At 49.3% G+C, this 11,298-nt stretch overlaps 1 protein-coding gene across 25 annotated transcripts in view; it reads left to right on the top strand.

The window, feature by feature from the left end:
- NFASC (neurofascin) overlaps positions 1-11,298 on the top strand; it is a 71,278-nt gene that overhangs the window by 38,897 nt on the left and 21,083 nt on the right. For 16 of the 25 annotated variants that reach the window (XM_015650839.1, XM_015650858.1, XM_015650844.1 and 13 more), the window contains 5 exons: positions 624-739; positions 1,832-2,036; positions 3,747-3,869; positions 4,487-4,660; positions 7,019-7,033. In XM_015650839.1, the coding sequence (XP_015506325.1) occupies positions 624-739; positions 1,832-2,036; positions 3,747-3,869; positions 4,487-4,660; positions 7,019-7,033 (633 nt within the window). The remainder of the gene's footprint in view (positions 1-623; positions 740-1,831; positions 2,037-3,746; positions 3,870-4,486; positions 4,661-7,018; positions 7,034-11,298) is intronic. The other 9 variants (XM_015650859.1, XM_015650856.1, XM_015650847.1 and 6 more) reach the window with 3 other exon arrangements.

The raw sequence follows: 11,298 nt of genomic DNA, 5'->3' as shown, positions 1-11,298 counted from the left end.
CTGCCCGTGGCCACCAGGGCTGTGGGAGGATCTGGATGAGCTTCCAAGTGCGTGTGTTGTATGGAGGCAAAGCAGGGAGATCAAGGTTCCTCCTGCCTCTGTTTGAGGGGTGGGATGGGTTAAAAATCCCCAAAATCCACAAAAATTGTCCCAAAAATAGTCAGATCTGAGCTGCTTCGCTCCGGGTCTCTCCACAGAACAGAAGCTGTAGAAAGGAGGAGAAGCCATTTACCTAAAACTGGATCAAAAGCAAATTGATCAAATTCCAATTAAAAATATGGAAATGAGTTTTTTTCCGGAACTTTGAGGTCCAGCTTTGGGACAGGTGAGGCAGGAAAGGGTTGGATGTGCTGGGATCCCTCACCTGGACAGGGAGGTGAGCCAGACCCTTCCCTGCAGCAGGAATTTCCGCTTTTAGCTGGATCAGGAATGTTCTCCTGATGGCTGGAGGAGCGAAATCACATTTTATTTTCATTCCATGGAAGAGGGTGGACACATTGTGAGGCTGCTGCTCACGGGATTTGGGAAAAGCACAGCAGGGGGTGTCCAGCTGTCCAGCTGTCCGAGCTCCAGGGTCATTCCAGGTTCCTAACAGCCACTCCGCTTTATCCCTGCCCGCCCAGATCCCAAGGCTGCGCCCACGGATGTCAGGATCAGAGTCTTAAACAGCACTGCCATAGCTCTGACCTGGACCCGGGTGCACCTGGACACCATCCAGGGACAGCTCAAGGAGTACCGAGTGAGCAAATCCCAAATTCCCCAAATCCCCGCCCAGCACTGACCGTTAACACAGCTAAACCTCCCAAAATTCCCAGCTGGATCCCAGGGATGGAGCTGCTGGATGTGGGGATGACAGAAAACTTCCTCTGCTCGCCAGGAGCCGTTGGGTTTGGGGCAGCACCAAGGATTTGCTCTTGGGGGTGTTGGGGTGAGGTTGGGGACATCTCCTGTTGCTTCCTCTGGGCTTGGCTGCAGGATTTGGGATGCCCCAAGAAAACCAGGAGGGATTGGGATGGTCCTGACCACTGAGCAAAGGGGCTCTGAGAGAGTGACCCCAACCAGGTCAGGTTTTGTGTCATCCCCAAAATACTGACAGCATTTTTTACTGATCAACAACCCCTGCAAAGCTTAAACCCGCAGTCAGGACTAACTGGGCGCTAAACCAGCGTGGTTCCCTGTTTTTCCGGGTCTTTCCAGGTTTATATTTAATTTTTATCTGTCTTTCTGGATTTATATCTAATATTTAATACTTGCTGCTGATGCACAGAGGATGGAGCCATTCAAACCAAGCCAAACCCTGAGCAGGGCCCTTCCCCAGGCATTAAAACATTCTCAAAACCTCATGTCCGGCAAAGAATCCCAACATTCCCAAGCCGATCATCTCCTGGCTCTGCTTTTCCTGATTCTGGGGGATTTTCTGAATGGATTCTTGCTTCTGAATGAAATAGGATTTACACTCAGGAGCTAGAATGGGAGATTTCCCAAATTCTGGCTTTTATTTGTGCCTGGGTGTGCCCCACCTTTCCTTGTCTGCCACTACTCCGAGTGGAAAGGGAGAATCACTCGGAATTTAATCCTTGGGAATTAGGAACAGCTTTAGTCTGAGCCCAGTGGTTTTACTCTGTGTTTTGAGAAGCTCTCAACCCCCTGCTCAGCCTCTTCCTCAGGTAACACCCCCCATTTTCCTCATGGAGCTTCACTAATTCCTCTAAAAACTTCCACAACCCCGAGCCGCCCTTAAAGGCAAAATTCTGCTTTTTAACACCTAAAACCCCAAAAAACCTCTGATTAAACGGGAAAAAGCTTCACCTGGCCTGCCTGTTTCTTGAAGGCCTATTTCTGGAGAGAGAGCAGCTTGCTGAAGAACCTTTGGGTCTCCAGAAAACGGCAGTTTGTGAGTTTTCCTGGAGACCGCAACCGGGGCACCGTGTCCCGGCTGTTCCCCTACAGCAACTACAAGCTGGAGATGGTGGTCACCAACGGCCGAGGGGACGGGCCCCGCAGCGAACTGAAGGAATTCCCCACCCCTGAAGGAGGTATGTTCCCACTGGGAATGTTTTCCCACTGGGAGAGGTTTGGGTGGAGCTGAGCCGCAGCTGAGGAGGGATTTTAGCTGAGCGTCACCTGGGTGCTGTCGCTGTCGGTGACGCCGCTGAAGGCACAGCTGGATTTGGCTCCTGACCCCTTCAGCATTCCCAAAAATCCCTGTCAGGTGCTCTGGACATCTCAGCCAAGAAGATTTTGGGCTGAACGAGAGAAATATTTGCAAAACCCTCTCCTAAGCACAGCTCCGTGCCCTTGATTTGCTGCCTGAGCTCTAAATGTCCCTGAGCCACGGTTTGGGGACGTGGCAGCTCTTGGATCCATCCCGGAAAGGGCAGGAAAACCTTCCCAGGACCTTCAGGAATCACCAGTTCCTCCACCAGGCTTTTAAGGCAAGAGCACCTCGTTCTTGTGTCAAGGATGAACTCAAGGGTTTAATTTTGTCGCTGGCACAGGAGCTATTTATAGACACGCCGATAATTCCGAGTTGGAGCCGCAATTCCAACAGCTGGAAGTGACTTTTCCTACAGCGCAGGAGGGAACTCAGGCACAGAAGGTCACAAAAACGCAGGAAAAGATTTGCAAGTCCTGTCTCAAAATATTTTGGGGTCTCCCCTTTTCTCTTCCTCCCCATCCCACCCCGATGTCTTTCAGCGCTGCCTGTTCCTTCACAATTCCTTGGGAAAATCCCCATTTTAAAGGATTTTCTGTGGACAATTGAGGTTGTTTCAGAGGAGAGGTTTCAATTCCTGTAGGTTTTGCAGGCAGGGGCATTGTGACCCTATTTCTGGGGGATTTGGGCTGGCTTTGGACATTTGGGGTGATGATAAGGACATGTAGGTAGCGTTAATTAATAATTACACTGGATTTCACTCTTATCATTGGGAAAATGTGGATTTTAATTTTTCCTACATCACCGAGCACTTTTATCGACTCAAACTAACCTTGAGGAGGCTGAAGGATATCCTGAACAACTAAAAATAAATCCCTGAGCTCTCCCATCTCTCTTCCCCCAATTAAGACAGCGCAATTAGGAGGAAATCAGGAGAATAATTTAACTCCAGGCTGGATAATTCTTTCCTTCCTTCAATAGTCAAAGCAGCGATAATCCCGAACATTCCTAAGGGTGAGGAGCAGTGGGCAGCAACTCCTTGGGGGGAGATCTCTGGAATTCCGTTTCCCAGTGATTTTTTGGGATAAGAGAAGCCATTTTAGGGGTTCAAAGAGAGGAATCTTTGGGATGAAAACCTTGGGATGTGAGCTGGGTATAAGGAAGGTCAGGAAATTTGGGTCCAGCGGAAGTAGGGCTGGAGTTAAGAGAAGTTTTCGGGATATTTTGTGTTTCTAAGGGAGAAATTTTGGGGATGAAAACCTTGGGGTGGGCAGGGTGTGTAAGGAAGGCCAGAAAGATTGGGTCCAACAGGAGAGATGGAGCTGGAGCTGCATTCCAGCTTCTGTGGCCTCTCTGGTCCCACGGGATTTGGATCACGCCAGAGCTGCTCCGCTTTTCCTCCCTGCTGAAAACCCCACCTGGCTCAGGGTTTTTGGGACAAATCCTGGTGTGATCCATTCCAGGTGTTTCTGTGTGGGAATTTCCGGGTCTCCAGGGCGTGGCCCAGCCCGTGGCGGGTGCAGCAGTGCGAGGTTCGTTACCCCGTGTGTGTTTTCTCCTCCCTCCCCTCTCCTCCCCGCTCCCCTCCAAGTGCCCAGCTCCCCCAGGTACCTGCGGATCCGACAGCCCAACCTGGAACTCATCAACCTGGAGTGGGATCACCCCGAGCATCCCAACGGGATCATCACAGGATACACCCTCCGATACCAGCCCTGTACGTCCCACGTCTTCTTCCCGGTGATAAATCAGGAAATCCTTCCCTTCCCGCTTTTTGCCAGGGCAGGGAGATCCGTGAGGAACTGGAGACTTCCACAGTGGGAAAAACTGGTGTTGGGGAGGGTCCTGGACATCTGTGGGAGGGAGGGGAGGGATGGTGGGTGCTCAGCAGCTCCTCAGACTCAGCTTTGGAGGGAAAATCAGCTGGATCTTGGATTTGGGAAGATTTTGGGTGCAGACAGAGTAGTTTTTGTGCTCATCCAAACTCAAGATTTAGGAATTGATACCCCAGGGTGTGGGGCAGTAGAAAGCACCCAAAGGTCCCCCCCAGCAGGTCCCCAAGCCAGGGTGTCACCAAGTGCCCCAACCCAGCCGTGTTCAAGAGCAGCAGAGCTCTGAGCCTCGCAGTGACCCCACAGTGACCCCACAGTGACCCCACAGTGACCCCACAGTGACCTCACAGTGACCCCACAGTGACCCCACAGTGACCCCACAGTGACCCCACAGTGACCCCGCAGTGACCCCACAGTGACCCCACAGACCCTCCAGGGGGTGAGGGATGAGCTGGACACCCCAGGAATTCCTGGCCCAGCCTGCCCTGCCTTCCCTCTGCAGTTAACGGGACCCGGAAGGGCCAGACGGTGGTGGAGAACCTGTCCCCCAACCAGACGAGGTTCACCCTGCAGAGGTCAGACCCCATCTCCCGCTATCGCTTCGTGCTCCGCGCCCGCACCCAGGTGGGAGAGGGAGAGGCCCTGGCGGAGGAGTCGCCGGCGCTGCTGGATGAAGGTAAGGGCAGCACCCGGCTCTGCCGAGGGGATGGAGTGGGATAGGATGTGTCAAACCCAAAAAACAGCATGGTGGCACGCCATGGAACAGCCCAAAAATGGCATCATGACAGGCCATGACAAATCTCAAAAATGTCGTCGTGACAGGCCCTGGAACAGCCCAAAAATGACATTGTGACAGGATGTGGTAACCCAAAAAAGGCTGTGGCAAATCTGAAAATGGCATCGTGAGGGGCCAGGGAACAGCCCAAAAATGGAACCAGGGAATCCAAAAAACCAGGAATGCGATGGCCACTGAGGTGGAGGTGGCCCAAGGTGGCAATAAAAACCCAGCTGAGGTGACCTAGAGACTCTCCTGTGCTCCAGGGAAGCTCCTGGCTGTCCCCCAGGGTGGGACATTCCTCGTGTGCCCTGGAGCAGGAGGATTTTTGCTGAATTTATGTTTTATGCCAAGAGAGGGCAGAGTGAGATGGGATTCCGGAAGGAATTCCTCGCTCGGAGGCTTTGGAAGCACAGGCACGGAGAGGTTGTGGATGCTGCAGCATCCCTGGAAGTGTCCAAGGTCAGCTTGGAGCCACCTGGGATGGTGAAAGTGTCCCTGGGTGGGACTGGATGAGATTTCAGGTCCTTTCCAACCCAAACCAATCCATGATTTTGGGATCTCGCTCTCTTTGTGCCGAGGGTGAAGCTCTGATTTGTCCCTCTGTTTCTGTGTGAGCTCAACAGGGGCAGCTTTGGGGGATTTTTGGGTGTAGGGACCTCAGTGCCACCTCCGAGTCACCCCATGGACATCAGCTGACCCTAAAAGCCTCCAGACCCCTAATTTCAGCCCCATAATTAGATAAAGCCACCTCCCTGTCACACCATGGGCATCACCTGACCCTAAAAGCCTCCAGAGCCCCAGTCTTGGCCCAAATAATCAGATAAAACTCCTGGTGCCACCTCCCTGTCACCCCATGGGCATCACCCGACCCTAAAAGCTTCCAGAGCCCAAATTTCAGCCCCATAATCAGATAAAACTCCTGGTGCCACCTCGCTGTCACCCCATGGGCATCACCCGACCCTAAAAGCCTCCAGAGCTCCAGTCTTGGCCCCAATAATCAGATAAAACTCCCATTGTGGAACATCCATCAAATTTAAGTGGAAGTTCTGGAGCCCCGAGGGAACCAAGGGCGGCTCTCTCCCCTTCTTAAGCTCGGCTGCCAGAGCTGGGATTGGGTTAGAGCTGGAATTTAATGGGTTTTCCTCTCCTTCCCTCCATCCCCCATCCCAGCTAATGGCTCTGAGTGGGGAAAGCGATTCCTGCCCGGATCCAGTGGGAATAAAACCATTCCCGACACCCCTGGGGTGGGATCCAGCAAAATTTATTGGATGTGGGGGAGAAAAAACAGCCAAGGAAAACATAAGAGAGGCCTGGAATTACTTTAAAAGGGATTCTGAGAACTCAGGGATTGGATTGAAAACTGAATATTTTTAGCTGGTTCACACCCAAATTTTGGAGACTGTTAATAGCGAGATAACAGTCGTGGTGTATAAATTTTAATCGATTTATATCAGTTTTATGTATTGGAAATATCAGGTGGTGCCCAAACCTGCTGGACAAGATAAGGAATCCTCTCTGCGGGGTTTGGGGTGAGGATGTGGCACCGGGTGCCACCAAAAAGACGAAGTTTGGCCATCAAAAATCAAAAAATTATCAAATTTATGTAATTTACTCCCATGTAGCAGGAACTTGCCCTCTGAACAGGGGGTGCAACAGGAAATAGGTGAGTTTTGCTCGCTTTGATGTGACTTCCTGCCAAGCTGAGGGGAAGAGGATGCTGGAATTTAAGGAAAAGAAGCAGATTAAGGAAATTCAACCCATTAATGCTCTGAGGAGGTTTTCTGCTCACCATACAGAGTTTAAATCAGGTGGGACGAGCAAGAAAAAACCCAGGTGAAATTTGGTGTCAAAACTGGTTTTTGTTGGGATTAGACCTAAACACCCGCTTAAGTCCTCGGTTTGACGGCACCATTGTCACCTCAATGCCACCGCTGTCACCTCAGTGCCACCCCTGGCTCCTCTTGGGTGTTTAACCTGGATCCAGGTGTGGTTTATCCCAGACTCTGGTGTGGTTTATCCCAGACTCTGTGGTTTATCCCTGATTCCTGGTTTAACCCAGATTCCTGGATTCCAGAGGCTGTCCCAGGTTGGATTTAACCACATTTCTCCCCTCCCTCTCTGCTCTCCGATGACTCCGAGTGTCCTGGCGGCGCATTGGGGTTGTTTGATAAATTCCTGTGTTTTTCTCTTTCCTCTTTCTCTCCGTTTTCCTGTTTTTCCCTCTCTCTCTCTCTATCCCTGGTGCTGCCTCCGAAGCCACACCAAGCCCAGGTACCGTACCCAGAGGTAACCGGCATGGGGGCAACGGAGCTTGCCAATTAAGCTGCCAATTAAGCCGAAAAGTTCATTAAAACCCTTCCAATGGCCACACCAATTGGGCACTTCAATCATTCCTGGCACAAAGGAGACCAGGGCGGTTCCACAGCGGGGCAGGCGAAGATTAAAAGGTCTCTAAGCCAGGCTTAAAAGCCTCTCAAAATCTCATGAAAACCAAACCACGGTGGCCACGGGCTGGGTGAGCCCAAAGGAGAGTCAAGTTCCCATTAAAATGGGTTTTTTCCCTGTTAAAGATGTTTTTTTCCCCTATTAAAGAGGGTTCCTTTCCCTATTAAACAGGGTTTTTTTTTTCCCTATTAAAAAGGTATTTTTTCCCTGTTAAAAAGGGTTTATTTTCCCTATTAAAAAGGGAATTTTTTTTTCCCCATTAAAGAGGGTTTTCCCCTGACAAACAGATTTTTTTTTCCTATTAACCATTCTTTTCAATATTAAAATGGATTTTTTTCCCTGTTAAAGAGGGTTATTTTTCCTATTTTAACAGTTTTTCCCCCTATTTTAGCAAGGATATTTCCCCCTATTATAGAAATTTTCCCCGTTAAAGAGGGTTTTCCCCCTGTTTTAGAGGGGTTTTTTTCCCATACTAAAGAGGGGAGATTTTGCCTATTAAAGGTTTTTTTCAATATTAAAGAGGGTTTTTTCCCTATTAAAGTGGGGTTTCCCCTATTATAGAGGCTTTTTTCCCTAATAAATTATTTTTCCCCCTATTAAACAGGGTTTTTTCCCCTCTTAATGAGGGTTTTTTCTCCTGTTTTAGAAGGGACTTTTTCCCCAATTGAGAGGCAATTTTTTTCCCCAAATTAAAGAGATTTTATTCCCTATTAAAGACTTTGTTTCCCTCTATTAAAGACATTTTTCCCTCATAAAAGAAATGGGGTTTTCCCCTATTAAAGAGGGGTTTTCCCCCTATTAAAGAAGACTTTCCCCCCTATTTTAGAGGGGATTTTTCTCATATGAAAGTGGTTTTTTTTCCCTATTAAAGAGGGGGTTTTCCCTTTTAAAGAATTTTGTCCCTATTAAAGATTTTTTCCCTATTAAAGAGCTTTTCCCCCTCTCACAGAGGATTTTTAAGCCCAGCTCTGCACAAACCCCTCTCCCTTTTTAACCCTTGCCTTCCCTACCCTGCAAAACATTTCTGGCTCCGTGGGCCCCTTCCAGCACCTGTGGGATCGCAGCTGGAAATTTGGGATTTTTTTGGGGATTCCCGGTATCTCTCCCAGGGCTTCGATCCAGGAGATTCCTCCCATTCCCGGTGTCCATTGGAAGGGTTGAGCGGGAATTCGAGCTGTGCATGTTCTGCATGGAGCCTTCTGCTGGCTTTGCCCTCCTCGCTATTCCCAAAACGTGGGAGCAGGGAAGACCTTTTCCAGCACCAGGGACAGCTCCTCCTCCTCCCGCTTCCATGGAAAACCCGATCCCGGTTATCCCAGCGCCGCCCTGCATCGCCCCAACACAACTCCAGGTCACCCAGGGAAGGATTCCCCCTTCTCACAGACTTGGAAAATTCTGATTTTCCTACATCTAACACGCATTTCTGACATTCTGAGCAGCGCCAGAGCCTTTTCCCAGCTCGGGAATGTGGGAATGGCCGATCAGGGGGTGCAGCCAGCCCCGAACTCATCCCAAAAAAAAAAGCTTTTTGGGAGCAGCAGCAGCTCCTGAATCTCCACACTGAGGGCTCTCAGCAGGTCCTGCTTTGTCTCTGCACATTCCAAGCAGGAACAGCTTCCCAGGGAATGTTTTCCCGAGGGATCCAAGTGCAGGATTCACTTTCCTGCCTCATGGATGTTCCTTTTCCTTGGATTTTGTTGCAGAGATGTCTCATCCTGATGTTATTTTGCTTTTTTCCCTGCTTTCCTAAAGAAGTTCCAATCTTTCTCTTTCCTGTCTTTTTCTCTTCCTCCACCTTCCCAAACAAAGATGAAAATGAAGAGGAACAGATTGGTCAGGTTTAGGTGGTGGGGACCTGAAAATGCGCTTAAAAATCCTGGAAATGCACATAAAAACGCTGAGAATTAACATGAAATCCCTGAAAATGCACATAAAAATCCTCAGGATTGAGACCACTCCCTCCTCCAGCTCCTTCTCCATCCAGGGTTTGGCTCATCCACCAGAATCCCGATTTTCTTTGTGGATCAGGATCACCTCAAGTTCTTTTTCTGCTTCCAGAGGGTCTTCCTGAACTCTGGAATCAGCCTGACCTTTTCATCCTCCCAGCGCTGAATCATTCCCAGCTTCATTTCTTGCCCTGCTGGAATTATTTGTGATTTTGGGGATAATCCTCCAATAATCCGGAGCCCACCCCTCCATTTTCCCCTTTCCAAAAGGAGAAATAACACTTCGGAAAGGGCTGAGAGTCGGGAAGTGGAGCTGGAGTTTGGGAATTGCTGCCTCATCTTCCTCCCCATTCCAGGCTCCAGGAGAGGACTCAGGGCACGGAAAAATCCCTCTTCCATCCCAGAGCTGGATCTCGTTTCTCCTCAGGCCTCCTCAGGCTCCAGAGGATGTTCCTCTTCCCAACAAACCCAAGGAAATGCTCCCTGACCTTTCCCATCTCTGCCGGCTGACCCAGATCGGGCAGGTTTTTATGGAATTTGTCCTGAATTGCAGGAAAATTCTCTTTTCCATGTCTGGCGCCGACAGGGAATTAAAAGGTTCCTTTTCCAGGGGAAACCTGACACAGGCAGGGTCAGGGCCGGGAGGAACCGGAGCAGGTGATGGAATCGAAGTGAAGTGCAGGGATTTTCCCTCAGGAGAGGCTTCACCTTCCCTAAGCCAGGCTTTGGACAACAGGAGAGGAGATCTGGGAAAAAGAGAAGACTAAAAAAGAGATTTTATTTATACTCTGGGTGAGAAAAAAATGCAAACCCAGATATTTTTATTTTCCATCCTTACGGAAAAAACTTCATCAGGGACCACAAAGAAATCAGGATTAGACTCGGAGGGAAAATCCTGACTTTTCTCTGTCCATGAATTTGAGGAGAAAAATCCCATTTTTCAGTTCAGAAACAGAAGGAATTGCTGAGCCCTCTCTTTCTGCTCCAGCACCTCCTTCTCTTCTCCCATTTCTTCTCTTTCCACATCGGATTTTCAGCACTTCACAGCCAAGGATTCCCAATTCCATTCTGTTGGTAAAAACCGAGAGAATTAAAACTAAATCTCTGCCAATATCCTCGGCCCAATCATCAAAAATCATGAAAAATTCATCCCAGTTTTTCCAAGCCTCATTATTTTGTAGACACACCCTAGGGAAAGCTGTTGCCACAGCCCGACAACACATTAAAAGCACCTTTAAATAATTAAAAAGCAGCAGAGATTGGGATTGTTCCCTGGATTTTGAAAAAAAAAACCAACAAAAAACCACTTTTCACTTAATTATCCCAGCAGGATTTGTGAATTTTCCTTAGAGCTTCCCTTAAAAAAAAATCCTGTTTTTCCTTTTAGGATTCTCTCTGTGTTTGGGATTTTTTTCCCCCCCTAATCTGAGCTTCAAACAGGTTTTTGTGGAAGGTTTGGACCCTTTTTTTACTGCTCCGCTCCCGGCTGGGGAGGCAGCGAAAAGCTCAGCATCTCTCATTAGTGAAATTATTAATTGCTGCATCCTCAATCCATCATCTTGCCCCCATCCTTCCCTGAGAGGGAATAATGGATCTTGGAGATGGAAAAAGCCTTGAAAGGGAGGCAATTAAAGAGCTGAGTGCTGGTTTGGCTCTTTCCAGGAAGATGGGCCCAGATAAAATGGAATTGCTGCTGGTGGTTTTAGTCCAAATTTCCCAGGTGATTTCTTCCTGCTTGGAGCAATTCCCAGGTGTTTTCCCACCCTGGGATGGGGAAGTGGCTGCTCTCTTTCGGAAAAGGGGGATTTTCACCCCATCCCACAAATTCCAGGTGTTCCGTCCTGTACCCAAACTTTCTGTCCAAGCCCTGGGAATGCAGGAAAACAGCTCCAGCTCCTCCCCAAAGCTCGGGAATGGCGCGGCTGGAGCATCGCGGACATTTTTAGGAGGATGGGTGGGATTTCCAGGCTTTCCAAAGGTCTGGGAATGCCAGCCTGGGTCTCCTGACTCCCTCTGGGATCTTTGTCACTCCTGGTGGCAGCGAGAGGGACCCTGGGAATGGACTCCGGGATCCCTGAGATCCCTTTTTTTCCCAGGGGATATTGGATCCTTGAGATCTCTGAAATTCCATTTGATCCCTGAGAT

The sequence above is a fragment of the Parus major genome, chromosome 26 (assembly GCF_001522545.3).
Source record: "Parus major isolate Abel chromosome 26, Parus_major1.1, whole genome shotgun sequence".
Classification (NCBI taxonomy): domain Eukaryota; kingdom Metazoa; phylum Chordata; class Aves; order Passeriformes; family Paridae; genus Parus; species Parus major.
This window is presented reverse-complemented; position numbering and strand designations above follow the sequence as displayed.